Raw genomic sequence first — 15,812 nt, forward strand, 5'->3', positions numbered from 1 at the left:
TGTTCAATATCATATTAATGATAATAAAATGTTACTCCTCTGTTGTTCAATGTATTTCAGACATCAAATCCATTCGGATTCCAGACGAAAATATTTTTAAGACGTACTGATGACATGATATTGTCATATTGACCTTAGACCATCTTTACTGGTAGAACAAGTTAATCGTTACTCAGAAAAAAGAAAAATTAATATTTTAATATATAACTTATAGGAAAATGACATCTGTTAAAAAAGGTTAAAAACGTTACTTTCCTAAGTAATTTGAGCACCGGTTTCTTTCTTTCTCTTTCTTATTTATAGTTTTTAATTAGTTTTTAATAAGAGAACTTTGGGAAAGTAACTACTAGTAATGATGCTCTAAGAAGATTCAAATGTTTAGTCATTATTAGGCAACTTTTCAGGAAATGCTACAGCGTGAGCTTACAAGTTACATACAGATGTTAAGGGCCCATGCTTCTGACGCAGTGATTACGTTACGTACTTGTTTAACTAACCCTCATGGTCTTTTTTTTTTTGGATAATAACCTTCATGGTCTTCCCACGTTCTTTGAACACTTCTTACTTTTTTTTGACCTCGAACACTTCTTACTTCTCGCTCCTTATCAGCATTTATAAACAACCACGTTTAATTCTATTTTGTATATAGAGATTTCATAATGTATATATAAGCATCTTATTATTGCATGTAAATATGTAATCATTAGTTCAGGTAATCTTTTGATTTGGTCAAAAATGTAGCCTAATTTTGTTTTCTTTAGATCAAGCTAATACATAATGCCGACTGACTTTTAATAGTGTACAGATAATTGCCAAGTTGATTCAGAACAAAAAAAAACTACTCAATTCATAATCGATGATGAAATAATGATTTTTGGAAACCCCCATGATGAAGATACGAGTATATGTGGAAATATATGTAACCCGATTATGAATATGGTCACAAGAGTAGAAGAGTTGTAACGCATCCGCATGATGTTGTCAAGTTGAAAATTGCTTACAGAATCCTGTTTTTTTCAACCTAGAATCCATTCCCCAAAAAGTTAGCACTTTTATCACTAGTTATTTTCAATTTAGATAGTATTATAAGGGACCCTCAATTAACAATTTTGGGCGTTTTATGGTGACATTTAAACCTTCATTCACTGAGTCAATAACTTAAGTCTTACAAAAATTTAACAAATTGGCATAAGAAGAAAAAAAAAGTTTGAAAAAGAATCGAACGGTTGGGATTATAAGGATCAAGCTAATTTTTATAAGACAGGCCTGCGAAATTATGGCCCATTTTTACATCCCGCGAAATTATGGCCCATTTTAACATCCTAGGCGAACTTTTGCGTTACACTTTACACTTTTACACATCGCAAAATCTCTCAGCTTTCTCTGCCTTCTTCCGCGCCTCCGCCGTCGTCGCCGTCGCCGTCACCGTCACAGCTAGCACGGGTATGTTGGTTATATATTCAGTGAGTTTATATTTTCAAACACGAATGAATATTCCCTTTACACTTGCTCGCGAGCTTTTCGTAGCAATGAAATCACTCTTGTTTCAAATATTAATTCCTTAATAGTACTGTATTTTGAGTTTTAGAGAAGGGGCAGCCATGGTGTGGTGTAACCATTGTGCCAAGAATGTTCCCGGAATTCGCCCCTTTGACGGTGGTTTGTAAGTATTTTGGATTTTTAAAACTTGCGGTTTCTATAGCTCCGAGTTATGATGAGCTTTTGCTTTTGTAGGGCATGTGATTTATGTGGGAGGATATTGGAAAACTTCAATTTCTCTACTGATGTTACATTCGTTAAGAATGCGGCTGGACAGGTCTATCTAATTACGCAAAGCTCACTCTTATTTAGACCTAGAATGAATTGAATCCACGTACGTGGTGGTGGTGTGATCAAATAGACTATATATTTATTATTATTTGCCAAATCTCTTCTAAGATATGAAGATGATGATGTTCTTCTCCCTAGCTAGTGGTTTGAAATTATTTATTTCTGTGTCTGCAGAGCCAAGCGTCTGGTAACATTGTGAGGAGTGTTCAGAGTGGGATTTCAGTCTCACGTGAAAGGAGATTGAGAATAGGTATAATAAGACTTTCTTCTCTTCACTGCTGGCCTGGCCTTAATAGTACTGCCACTGATACATGATCTAGCTAGTCTTCAACTTTCGTTTATGTTCGGTTTGATCTTTACCACTTGCACACATTCACTGCTGGCTCATCTTTTAGCCTCCTCACTCCTTATTCTCTACTTGTATTTCACATCCTGCCAAATTTGAGGCCATCCTTTGTTTTGCTCTGACAGAGACATGCTTTTACCTTTTGTTGTTTTGGCAGCTAAAGATGAGTTAAGGAATTTGAAAGATGCCTTGGGAATTGGTGATGAAAAAGATTATTTGATTGAGACGGCTGCCAAATTCTTTGAAGTATGATGTTTAGGTTTTTACATATCGTCTGAATATTATTTATTAGTCAATCTGTCAGGATTCTGTCTAACTTTGTATTTATCTTCTGAAGATGGCACTTCACCAAAACTTCACTAAAGGGCGCAGAACTGAACTTGTACAGTCTTCCTGTCTCTACTTGACTTGCAGGACTTGCAGGTTAGAATCTTAGTAAAATCCTACTTACAGATTTCTTTCCCTCGTTATATATCATGCTGATGAGTTATGATGTTACGGGTGATGCCTTATTTCGCTGTATATATGTTAACCAAAATACTTTCTCTTTACTTGGTAGGACAGAGAAAATTCCGTTACTTCTTATTGATTTTTCAAGCTACCTTCGAGTTAGCGTGTAAGATGAGTTGTTTTCTTTCCATACTACTTTTCTCTTTATTTGATAGCCTAATTAGCGTGCCTGTTAAGACTACTGCATGCAGAGTCTGAGTAATGCTGGTATATATTGGTTTCATGTCTAGTTACGAGTTAGGTTCTGTCTACTTGCAACTCTGCGAATTGCTGTACCTTGTGGAAAACAGGAACTATGAGGAGCTTGTTGATCCTTCAATCTACATTCCTCGATTCGTAAACAGTACGTATGTCGTCTTTTTGGCTCCCATTCTTTTTCTTTATCTATGCACAACATTCTATTTTTTTTTATATATATTTTAGTTGGTGTGTGTGAACATATCAGTCCAAATACAAACAGTTATATCAAATCCTTGTTTCATTATACACTTGCAGGCTTATTGAAAGGTGCAAACAATATTCCAAAAAATTTCTTGAAAACGGTTACAAGCATTATATCTAGTATGAAGAGAGATTGGATGCAGGTGCGATTTTTATTGTTACAAGGATAGTTTCCTACATGTTCTTTTGTCTTAGAGTTATTTATTATTATGGCTTGTGTTGATGCTGGCCAACTATTTATTGGCTTTGCAGACCGGCCGGAAACCAAGTGGAATATGTGGAGCAGCAATTTACATAGCTGCACTTTCTCATGGTATCACGTGCTCTAGGGCAGATATTGTAAGAATATGATCTTTTAAGCCTCTTTTTTAAAGAATATTGTATTGTTATAAAGATGAGAGAGCAAGGAGATGTTTCGATTTGATGTGTGTGTTTCTAAATATTTTTCAGGCAAAAACGGTGCATATGTGTGAAGCAACAATAACCAAAAGATTGAATGAGTTTGCTAATACCGAGGCTGCAAGTTTAACTGTGAGTTGCAGGATTATGTTACAAATCGTTTCTAATTGTAGAGTTATACGCTAATATATTAGATGTTGTCAATTTTTTTTTTTTGCCTCATATATATTATTACTTGTTGAGTTTATGCTGATCCTTTTTCAATTCTTTGTACATGCTTGTCTAGGTTGATGAGCTTGATAAAAGCGAAAACATATTGCGTAAACAAACTTATACCCGAACATCAAATTCTGACGAAGGAGTAGTGAACTGTAAACATAAGGATTTAAAACCTTTTGGTTATGGATTATGTAAGGACTGTCACGATGATGTAAGTCTCCGGACTTGTCTCTTTCCATTTTTATTTTATGGTTATGCAACTGGCGACAAATTAATGGCTCCGATCGAGAGCTGACAATCAGAAATAATTTTTCCGGCAGTTCATTAAAATTTCTGGTGGAGTTGTTGGTGGGTCGGATCCTCCTGCTTTCCAGCGAGCAGAGAAAGAGAGAATGGAAAAAGCGGCTAGAGAAGAAAACGAGGGAGGAACTGGTAGCTATGAACAAGTAAATGTAAGCCAAAGGGAAAAACAATGTCAGGGTGAGTAGTGTACTTGCATGATGTCTAATAATCAGCAGCAGATTAGCTATTGTTTTGAGCTCTTTGTGTGCGTGCATTGTTCCAGAGAAAGGAGATGGAGAAATAGATGGGGCGTCGGATGAATCAGGCAACCTTTCTGACGCCGATGATTCTGAGGTGGGCAATGGTTTTGCTTTCTTGTCTTGTATTAGATGTTAATTAAGTCGACATGAAATGGAGCAGTCTTTTAGTACTTAGAGTTTTAACTTATTAACATTTGATTCGTTGGTCATAATACTTACCAGGTGGATGATATTCTTCTTGATGAGAAAGAAACGCAGCTGAAGACGATGGGCTGGAATCTAGAAAACAGAGACTATCTTAAGGTGGTTAATATATATAGGCTATAGTTATCTTCTCTTGGATTCAGACACTCTGAGAAGAATTTTATACTGTTTTGGTAGGAGCAAGCAGCGAAGGAAGCAGCCCGGAAGGCTTTAAACTCGGGCAACCTTGACGAAGCTTCTAAAGCAGCCGTGGCGAAATCTAGAAAGGAAAAGCGAGAAAAACGTGCTGAGGAAGCAAAGAACGCGCCTCCACCAGCTACAGTCGGGGAAGCAGTTCGACGAACACTTGAGAGGAAGGTAAAATATCTATTTGTATCTTTTGTCAAAAATATATATAGCTTTCGATAGAAACCGTTTGGAGTTTTCCTGTGTTTCTGATTTTGAGTCTTGCACAGAGACTCAGTGGGTTAATCAACTACAATGTCCTGGACGAGCTCTTTGATACTAATTGCGTAAGTTTATTCTTGTTTCCTTACTTCTCATCACTTCCAGGTCTATACATACAATTTTGTTCTTGTTTCTTCTTTCAGCCAGCTGAGAAGTCACAGAAGAAATCGAAAACCGAGACAGTGACAGAGAAGAACAAGGAAGAGCATGAGACTGTTGAAGATGAAGAAGATGAAGAAGATGAAGAACATGAAGAACATGACGCAGCACCATACGAGATGAACACAGATGAGAAATTCTATGAAGACCAAATGGAAGAAGAGGAAGAGGATGGTTATGATTTTGGATTGTATTAAGAGATGATATTTTATACTTGTATTGTATATTTTGATTCTTGAGTTTTGACACTCAATTTGGGTAGAGTGAAGATTAATCGAGGGTACTATGGTTTGGAAGAACACCCAGACGATCATGATGTCTCATTATTCTTGCAACAAGTTGAGAAAATTGATATAGAAATCGAGCTAGGCTTTAAGAACTCTTCTGAAGAGTTCATTCACAAAACCATAATATTATTATCACATAATATTAGTTCACTAGTTTTTCAGTTGAAACGAGAGAAAATAACAGCAAACACTCATCAGACACATTTATCGCCTGACTGACTACAGAAGTAGAGTGAGTCATCAGACACATTCTTTCTTACAGTTATGCGACTCGAAGCTGGCTTGTCAACTTCGTATACAATGACGCAAAGTGGCAACCATGATGTTGTTTGGTGACCATGCCAAGCAGTTTATACGAGCCGTGTGGAACAACATGTTGTTTAGCTTTACCTGCAAATTTGCAAGTACCGCACTACCAGATTAGTGTGCTATTATATAAGCATATGACATCCCTAATAACATTACCTGTTTGCTGTCGGGGCTCCAGCGTTGACTCATCCATCTCTCTCCCTCTCTATGATCAACAATTCTAATGTTGAGTTTTACCGGGTTTTTTGGTCCGGTTTAACATTTTCGGTTATGTATGTGAATTTTGTGGTCTTTAAATTTTAATTCCTGTGTGAGTGCATCATTAACTGATATATATTTCTTTTTCCCCACTAAAATTTGAACCGTTTTCTAGGTGTTTCAGCTTCTTTTTAAAAAAAAAAAAAATGTGAAGTTGTATTACCAAAATGGAACAAAATTAACTATAAAAGCTTAAGGGGGGCAAGGAGCTTCTACGGCTAAAAGAGAATTAAAATGCCAAATTGAAACTAAAACAGATCAAACTATGAAATGGGCAAACCATATATTGAGATAAGAGTCTTCCATAAACAATTCACACAAATTGATGTATAAGTCGGTTTTATTCTTTGTCATACAACTGGTTGAGTAGCAATCCATCTTTTTCAGGTCGTCCAATGGTTATTGAGTTTGTCGTCATGGTTTGTTCTTTTCATGTTGTATTTCATCATTATAAAATGTAATAATAAATTGTGGCCCTACCATTTGCTAACTAGTTCGCTTCTCCTCACCTGGTCTAAATGTATGCATGATCACGTTTAAAGCACGAGAGCTCTCTGATTTATACAAATGATCAAAATCGATCATTTTCAACGTACAAAGCTCAAAATGTGCATTTTCCGTTACAACAGCTGCTTTTAGGAGAGCAGCTAGCAGCTGCTAGGAAATGATATATATGATCATCATATGAGTTAGTTAGTTCTCTACTCTAGCTAGTCTTTTGTTTGTAACAATAAGGAAATCTCTATATCCGACTTATAGAGATTGCTTATCAAGGAAACACACTCCGATCCGGGTCAACACCATATTTGTTTGTTATTCTTATTTTTGATACTCTTAATTAGTTAATTACGTGGAAAAGATCCATCTTTGTTGCAAGAGTGATGTCGGTTCATGTGAAGCTCAGGTGCTTACGAAAGTCGAGCAGCGGAAGTAGTATGATTCATAGAAACCATTGTTGAATTTTTGTTCCTTACGTTACGTCCAAGATGGATGATCTATGCTTTTAACAACTATCATCAAAGATCGTCCGGACAAAAGGATATTATGATCTATGCTTTTAACAACTACGAATTACGAGATATATATTTATATATACCGGATGATGCACGTGTAAATAATGTGTTTTAATTGCTGTAGCTGTTTAATTTGAACCACGATGTACGTACGTATCCATATATCAGCAAATTATAAAATAATCTTTATACTATTAATTAAAGTACTAATACGTACATAGATTATGTTCAATATTGTATCGATAATAATAAATTGTTACTCCTCTGTTGTTGAATGTATTTCGAGACCTCAAATCCATTCCAGACGAAAAGTATATTTTTAAGACTTACTGATGACCGATATTGACCATAAAGAAAGATTCAAATGTTTTAAGTCATTATTAGTGGACGAGGTAAGGCAACTTCGCAGGAAATGCTACTGCGTGAGCTTACAAGTTACATATTTATCGATATTAAGGGCCCATATATATGCTTCTCACGCAGTGATTACGTTACGTACTTGTTTAACTAACCCTCATGGTCTTTTCATTTTTGTTTGGATAATAACCCTCATGGTCTTGCCACGTTCTTTGAACATTTCTTACTTCTAGATTCTCCTTGTCAGCATTTATAAACAACCACGTTTAATTGTATTTGTATATAGAGCGTTTATACTGCATATATAAACATGTTATTATTATTGTATGTGATCACAAGTTCAGGTTATCTTATGATTTCGTCAAAAATGTAGCCTAATTTTTGTTTTCTTTAAATCAAGCTACATAAATGCCGACTGACTTTCAATATGTAGTGTACAAATAATTGGCAAGTTGATATAGGAAAAAAAAAATCTACTGATACAACTCATAAATCATAATCGATGATGATATAATGATTTTTGGAAACCCCCATGATGAAGATAGGAGTATATGTGGAAATATTTGCAACCCGATTATGAATTCGTGATTATTTGTACACTATTCAATTCATAATCGATGATTAATGATATTTGGGAACCCTCTATATATATAGTTTATATGATAAAGCTAGGAGTATGTGGAAATATTGTGTCAGCTGTTATGTATTTAATGAGCTTTCCAAGTTGCAAAGGAGACCATCATTTTGGACTTTTCTTTTCTCATCTTTGTAGTATCAGTCGACACTTGCGGTTAGGTCCACAACCAAATAATATGCATGTTACCTTTTAACTCTCTCGTTAGTGGATCATAATTAATAATTAAGAATTTAGACACGACTACACCTGTGTGTAAAGTGTATTTACAAATGTACCTGACAAGTACACTTTCAGATTTCATCGACAAAAATGTGCATCTATAGTATATAGTAAATGAGAGAAATATGTAATTTTCTTTGGCATGCACCTTTTGTCTTCCGTAATCAACGTAAAGGCAAAAGATCAATGATTATCGCAAATTACCAACCCATTAAGCTTTGAACATGTATGCATAAGGCATGCGAATATCAATCAAATCAAAGCATTGATGTATATGGTCCACAAGAGTAGAAGAGTTGTAACGCATCCGCATGATGTTGTCAAGTTGAAAATTGCTTACAGAGTCCTGTTTTTTCCAACCTAGAATCCATTTCCCAAAAAGTTAGCACTTTTATCACTAATTATTTTCATTTTAAATAGTATCATAAGGGATCCTCAATTAACATATATATATATAGCCTGTCTTTCTATAACAATGTTGGGGTTTTATGGTGACATTTATACCTTCATCAACTGAGTCAAATACGGCGATTCTTACAAAAATGCAACAACTTCAACGTTGGCATAGGAAGAAAAAAAAAAAGTTTGAATAGGAAAACGGCGATTTTTTCTTCTGTTTTAAATAATAATAATTTCTCTTCAAATAAACATGGCACTACAAGCTATAATAGATTAATAATAGTTTGCAGGTGATTCACACAAGTACAATCTTTTGTTGAATAGTAGTATATACTATAATTTAACAAAATTCGAAATATTAATTGTTAAAAGCATATCCTAATCATTTAAATTAACTAAGGCTTGTAAAAAATCGTATCGTGCTAGTCAAAGGTAAATTGTCCATTAATTTTGACATTAAAAAAAATGGACCAGCTTTTCCACGTATCTATCTACTACAACTATATAAATCGACCACCCAATTTGCACATGTCTGCAAACCCCATCATTTAAAAACCCCCCAACCGAGTTGTTGTCTCACTGCCCTCATTTCAAGGTTCCGTATTAACCTTTATTATCCGTTTTTGTTTGGTTGTGGGGAGAGCAATTGATCTTAGGGGTGCATAAGATGGGTAACAGTTTAGGCGGCAAGAAAACGACCAAAATCATGAAAATAGACGGCGAGAGTTTTAAGCTGAAAACTCCGGTGACGGCTGAGGAGGTCTTGAAAGACTTTCCCGGCCACGTTGTGTTAGACTCCGAATCCGTCAAGCACTACGGTGCCCGAGCCAAACCACTTGAGGTATGATTTTTATATATCAAAACTACTATATATAGTATGATGTACTTTCTTGTGAACTTATACGAACCATGCATATGTTTTGATGGACAAAAACTGAGGCGTTTAATGTTTTTTGGGTTCAGGGGAAGCAGAGGTTGCAGGCGAAGCGGCTATATTTCGTGGTGGAGCCTGTTAAAGATTGTCCACCGAGAAGGGTAAGATCGGGAATCCACGTGAGTGCGAAGGAGAGGCTTGAGAGCCTCATGCTTGCCCGTAGATCCTCTTCAGATCTCTCCATACTCAAACCAGCAGAAGGATGGACGACGACGTCAGAAGAAGAAGGAGGTGCGGTTAGGGTGAAGGTGAGGGTTCCCAAGGCGGAGCTTGAAAGGCTCGTAAGGGAAGGAGCCACGGAGGCCGAAGCCACCCAAAAGATAGCTGCTCTCTTTATGGCCAAACAGAACCACCAGGAACCGCCTCACAATACAGAAGAGCCCACGGCCACTGTCTCCAACGCCGCCACCACGAGAGAAGTCAAATCCCGTTTGGTATGTTCCTTATATTTATTTCTCTCTTTTTTTTTAAATGGTTTTGGTAATAACAAGCAAAAATATTTTGTAGTTACATGGCGACTACTAACTTAGAGTGGCAAATAGCTAGTTTTGAATTTAGTTGTGTTAAAAATTAAGCACTTTTTTCGGAAAAGTTGGAGTAGATATAGAGAAATGCTTGTTGGGGTCAAATTTTGCATGCTTACTTTTTAACACTTTTATACTGTTGTTGTTGTTACTTTCCAGATAGGACAAAATTATTACACAAATTTAGATTCTTACTTTTTAAAAAAATAATATAAATTGCTGTATACAACAATGTTGACTGATTGATGATATTGGTATGTTTCAGAGACGAGTGAGTTTCATGGCGGAAAGAGAGGGAGGGAGCGAGATCACCGTCGCTTAGATAATATATATACGCTATTAGAAAGAGTGCTTCCCAACGTTTCTTGCAAATTCTATGTACATAAACAACGCTAAAACGTTTGAGAGAAAGCTTATTCAATATTCATCCATGCATGTCTCCACTATATATATGTATTCAGAGTTTATTTATTACATCAAGAAACAGTAAATTTTTATAAGTTTGTCTCACCTTATTGGTTACATTTTTTACTGTGTTTGCCGGTAATAAAAGAAAGTAAAAATACGTGGAACTCATATATGCTCTTTTATGCTCGTTTTGTCCTTCTTCCCACCTCAAGAGCCAACTCTGTATCGATCTTCAGAGATATGTCTAGTGCTTTCACCGAATGCGTCAGAGCTCCGCTGCATTCATATATTCTTTCAGTTTTTATCTGACCAAAGTTCCAAATGCGTAAATCAAACCGGTTTGAAGAAAAAAATTCTTACCTGCTAATGAATGTAACTCCACTCTGTCCGATCTTGTGTACTGTCTCAAGGGTAACATTCCCCGAAGCCTGCATCATGAAATCAGAGTAGAGTCTTCCATCAGAGTGTAGTTTCACTAAGAAATGTGTCATCTTTCTTTCTTTCTAACACACTAACAGACATACCTCTGTCTCGAATCTCCCGTTGATTAGCTCTACCGCATCCTTAAGCATTGTGACATCGATGTCTCCATTATCTAACGGCACAACCATGTTATCCAGCATTATTCTAGTCAACCGAGTCTTGGATCCACTAACATATCCTAGCACTTCCTTCACTTCCTCAAGCGTCCGCGTCTCCACCTTCAAGTAGAAAGAGATATAGATAGTGATTAAAACATGTTTCACTTGTAACTACTTGCAGCCACAAGAAAACTTATTTACCTCTACATCCATTTCGAGATTCTTTTGCTGTAGATATTCGTCAACGGATTTGATGGCATTTACTATACCTCCTGCAGCTGAGATATGGTTATCTTTTATCATCACCATGTCAAATAATCCCATCCTATGATTCCTCCCTCCACCAATCAGAACCTAAGCTTAAGTAAGAAAACTTGAGGTGTATCAAGAGATAATAATCTCAGAAATCCAAAGGTGTCTCAATGGTCGGGTTTGAAATCGGTAAAGCAACTGTGGAACGTACCGCCCATTTATCTACCAACCGCAAACCAGGAGCAGTTTTTCTTGTCTCCAGTATACGTGCAGGGCATGCAGCATCTGTCATTAACTGCACAAAACAAACTCATCAATCTAAAAACTCTCCATATAACTTACAAACAGACAATAAACAATTAGATGAAAACGATTCACTCATTACTAACACTGCACTATAGAACCAAAAAAGGAATGGATATAGATGTATTACCATAAACCAAATACTAAGCCAATAAAGCCTTCTCATTAAGATATAAGATCACCTAGGTTAATAATATGAATGCAACCACACAAATCGGTAGACAGTAATAAGTTTTGAGAATCTAAAAAGAGAAGACCTTGGTAAGGGTAGCAATTCCGCTCATCCTCTGCATAAAGTTGAGGACAACTCTTTCAGCAACAACAATCTTATGTGCATTCCCTGACACTTTCCCAAACTTCAATCCTTTATGAACATAATCTCCGTCCTTTCGCATCCATTCAACCTGAGAGATTCAACACTAATCACTTAGCCAAAGAGACACATACAAATTCCAGCAAAATGACAGATTTTGAAGGGGGTGAAAGATGGGAAACCTTCAAAGAGGGATCAACTTGTTCAAAAATCATATCAGCAAGAGCAATTCCAGCAACGATACCATCCTCCTTGGCCAAGAAATAAGCTTCCACTTCCATATCAAACGGTATCGTGGCCAAACACGTTACATCTCCTTCACTCAAAAATCATCAATTTCACAACAATGTAAATAAAAATGGAAACTTTTTACTTTAGAGACCGAAACAAGTGAAGAGAGACAGAGAGAGAGAGAGAACCTGTATGACCAGCATCTTCAGCTAGGGCTAAATTGACAACGGCTTTCAAATCGTAAGTAGGATGTGAAGGAGGCTTGATGGCCATGGAACCTTGTGAAACTCCTCCGGTCGTTTGAGTCGCAGAAGCAGACATTCTCACAAAGCTCCTGAGAACAATCAAGATTGGGTTTTAATGTTTTATCAGAGAAAATGAAGGCAAACCAAAAGATTGGGTTTTTGTTTTGTCGGATAAAAAAACCTTGGAATTGCGGCCAATTGAGGTGAGAAGACAGAGACAGAGACAGAGATCATTTTAGGCTACTTGACTGACTCAACTCTGTTTCTTGTTTTTGTCGGGAAAAAAAAAAGAATAGAAACTCTGTTTCTTGTTGATGTGGTGGTCTTCTGTCTCAAAAGAGAGATGATGTTTGGTTGTTGTTTGACTTGAACCAAGAAACTATCTATTGGGCTTTTATGTCTCCTAAGAAGGCCCATTTTATTTGCTTTCGAAATATGAGATCCAACTTCCAATTCATTTAATTTAGGGGGTGTTATTGGATCGTGGTTTTTAAAGGAGTTTGATTTATTTAAGAATCAGGTGTTATTCAATTGGGTATTTTTAAAAATCCATTAAAATCTAGTGTTATTCAATATCTACTGGATTTTGTGTGATTTTGGATTTCAACGTACTTTGCTTCTAAAATATGAACAAACACAATACCACACTTTTCTCAATCATTTCATTTTCTTCTCCTCTCTTCAGATGTATCTCTAGCCTTTGACATATTATTGTTTGATTTTTTTTCTCAATCCTTTTATATAATCATACTTATTCATCAGATATGTATTATTTTTGAGAATTTTTTTTGTGTTCTTTAACTTTTTTTTCTGGGTTCATGATCTATAACTTTTTTTTTTGGTTTATGATATAATCACACTTTTTTTTCTGGGTTCAATCTCTCTTTCTTCCTCTTCAAACCCTTTGTATATAATCACACTTATTCATCAGATCTGTGTTTTTTTGTATTCTTTAATTTTTTTTTTCTGGGTTCATGACATCTGGGTTCTTTAATTACACCAAAAATCTGGATTGAAAACAAATACAGTTTAATTCAAGTTTTCTGTGACATGTGTAAAAGTCTGGGTGTTATTAATTTAATATAATTTTGGTGTATAACACAGTTTATAGATATATATATATATTTTTTTCTAACAATAACTTTTTAAAAAATCCATAACAATCACCAAAAATACATTATCAATGACTTTCAAATCCACCTTATATGCATTATAAAGTCCACACAAATGCATTAGACTTTTAAATCCACTAATGTCCTGGATTAATTAAAATCTATTAAAATCCTCAATCCAATAACACCCCCTTAGTTTTAATCCCAACGTCACAAGACCGATCGAGTTTTTGCATTATACCATGAGGATCATGTGGAAAATTCATTATACCACGAGGAGGATTGTAGTACTGTAAAAGGAGAGACTTGAAACGCACAAAAAAAAATCTCTTGAAATTTTGGATAGAGAATGCATTTAACGCTTTAGCAGATGAACAAATATATGTTTAGACATATATTTTTATTATATTCATTATTCAACCAAATAATCAATGAAAACATGTTTATTTACGTAAACAAATTAAATTGTTGAGTTTCACTATAAAAAGGCTATTAAGAGTTAAAACTAGGTTCGGACCCGCACGTACGTGCGGGGTTAATTTCAAAAACTAAATTTGTAATCAAATTTTCAATATATAATGTATATATGGATTATTTTTGCAAACCTATTTTTAGTAGAATCGGACCTTCGGGTAACCCGTTCAGGTTAGGATATTATCCAATCAAGTTTGGTTAAACGGGTTTAGAAAATAGAACCTAGTAAGTATTTTTCAATATATTGGTTTGGTTTAGTTTGGGTACTATCGGCTTCGGGTCAGTGCGGGTTACAAATTTGAGAACTGATTAGTACACCGAGTACCCAAAAATAATGACTTGATATAGCATTTATATTATAACTTTTGTTTTTTAAAAAAAAAGACATAAGAGTATATGTAAAAAAATATAAATTAATTAAAACATGTTTGATACAAATATTTTGGAGTGGATGTAATTCATGTTTCGTCTTGTACCTGAATTCTAGTTGTATAGAGAATTCATTCCCAATAGTGAAGATTCTCGATATATGATATTTCCGATATTTGACAAAAAAAATTATTCCCGATTGGAAACGGGATGGAACAAATACAAAAATTACCAAAATACAATTTGGGACAAACACAAATATAGTTCATAGTATATTTCTATATCATATAATAAAACAATTTTACAAAATTAGTTGAATTTTTTCTTCTTATTATTTTATGTCTGGTTCATTTATATTGCATTACGTTTCTTTGTTTTTAAAATTTTAATATTGTAAAACACACTTTAATGCCTTTTAAAAAACATGTTACATATAAGATTGTAAGCGTCGATATAATTCAAAAATAAAATAATATTTTCGAGGAAAATAAATAGATAAATTAGCTCAAAATAAAATAATATGGTTAGATATAATAATTATTTATAATACGTTCTAAAGGTATATCATTATATATATAGGTGAGAGTTTATGTTGCTTTTAATTATAAATAGTAAGGATCACAAAGTTTCTTTTAATTGCTTTGTGGTTGTTTTCAATTTTGGGAATTCTTGATCACAAATATTTTGGAGTGGATGTAATTATTTGATCGGTTTATTAAAAGATAATTAATAAACTAATTTACAAACACAGTAACCACCATCAACATTATGCACACAAAAAAGGGTAGATTGTTTTTCTTATGAGAATTATGTGTTTTTGTAAATATTATTTTTAGACAAAAAATCTTAAATAATTTCAATATTGTTTTTAAGAAACAGTTGAGAACTTTATAACATAAAAACAGAAAAAATGAATAATAATGAGAAGGCAGAATATATAAGTCAAATTTCATTTTTGATGTCTCAAAATTCATTACAAATTTTAAGTAAAGTAAAGAAAAAAAATGAAATGTCAATTCGAAACTAAAATAATTCCAAATGGCTCTTACCAATTTTAATTTTAGACTAAAATAATTCCAAATGGCTTTTATCTCAAAATATATAACTAAATTAAATATGTTTACATATATAAGTTTAAATTTAATTGCCCGATTTTGATAGTAACAAATTTACTTTTTCTAAATTTGAATTTTAAATTAGTTGTTTGTAATTGGATAGTTTCATTTAAATGCATTAAATAGTTTGAGTGATTTTAGGGATTAAATATGTTTGTAGTGAGTATTATTATTTTACCCCCGCTGGATAGGATCCAAATCCTTTCAAACCGGATAGCATAGGATCCGCATATTTTTTATTTAACCCGACTACAAACGAACCGGGTTACTTTAGGATCCGCGGGTTTTTTAGTTTTTATTTTGACCAAACTACCATTTTCTCTGTTTTTTGTTTGTTCTAACTTGAATGACATTACATTTAATAATAGAAAACTT

General features: G+C 34.5%; 3 protein-coding genes across 6 annotated transcripts; 2 read left to right on the top strand and 1 right to left on the bottom strand.

Annotated features, from left to right (window-relative positions):
• The first annotated feature begins 1,336 nt into the window (after positions 1-1,336).
• LOC104710040 (transcription factor IIIB 60 kDa subunit-like) lies at positions 1,337-5,398 on the top strand. 4 transcript variants are annotated; one of them, XM_010426575.2, is made up of 18 exons: positions 1,337-1,443; positions 1,589-1,663; positions 1,735-1,816; positions 2,005-2,080; positions 2,334-2,422; positions 2,514-2,599; positions 2,736-2,792; positions 2,917-3,029; positions 3,182-3,270; positions 3,380-3,466; positions 3,578-3,658; positions 3,813-3,956; positions 4,066-4,225; positions 4,311-4,381; positions 4,510-4,590; positions 4,669-4,848; positions 4,947-5,003; positions 5,082-5,398. In XM_010426575.2, the coding sequence occupies exons 2-18, from the start codon at positions 1,602-1,604 to the stop codon at positions 5,292-5,294; spliced, it is 1,728 nt and encodes a 575-aa protein (XP_010424877.1). In that variant the 5' UTR covers positions 1,337-1,443; positions 1,589-1,601; the 3' UTR covers positions 5,295-5,398. The 4 variants fall into 4 exon arrangements, with proteins under 4 accessions (XP_010424877.1, XP_087322435.1, XP_010424878.1 ...); XM_087466309.1 differs by having other exon boundaries at positions 1,359-1,443; positions 1,735-1,873; XM_010426576.3 differs by having other exon boundaries at positions 1,360-1,443; positions 1,569-1,663.
• A 3,706-nt stretch (positions 5,399-9,104) lies between these two features.
• On the top strand, positions 9,105-10,534 carry LOC104710042 (uncharacterized protein At1g66480-like). The gene is made up of 3 exons (XM_010426578.3): positions 9,105-9,417; positions 9,540-9,944; positions 10,300-10,534. The coding sequence occupies exons 1-3, from the start codon at positions 9,244-9,246 to the stop codon at positions 10,354-10,356; spliced, it is 636 nt and encodes a 211-aa protein (XP_010424880.1). The 5' UTR covers positions 9,105-9,243; the 3' UTR covers positions 10,357-10,534.
• On the bottom strand, positions 10,435-12,746 carry LOC104710041 (nicotinate-nucleotide pyrophosphorylase [carboxylating], chloroplastic). The gene is made up of 9 exons (XM_010426577.3): positions 12,549-12,746; positions 12,311-12,456; positions 12,074-12,207; positions 11,836-11,982; positions 11,487-11,570; positions 11,225-11,377; positions 10,967-11,143; positions 10,803-10,870; positions 10,435-10,718 (listed from the first exon to the last, which is right to left on the bottom strand). Exons 1-9 carry the CDS (start codon positions 12,599-12,601, stop codon positions 10,622-10,624), a joined length of 1,059 nt encoding a protein of 352 aa, XP_010424879.1. The 5' UTR covers positions 12,602-12,746; the 3' UTR covers positions 10,435-10,621.
• Between the last annotated feature and the right edge of the window lie 3,066 nt (positions 12,747-15,812).

Source organism: Camelina sativa, chromosome 9, assembly GCF_030686135.1.
Source record: "Camelina sativa cultivar CO46 ecotype springtype chromosome 9, ASM3068613v1".
NCBI lineage: Eukaryota > Viridiplantae > Streptophyta > Magnoliopsida > Brassicales > Brassicaceae > Camelina > Camelina sativa.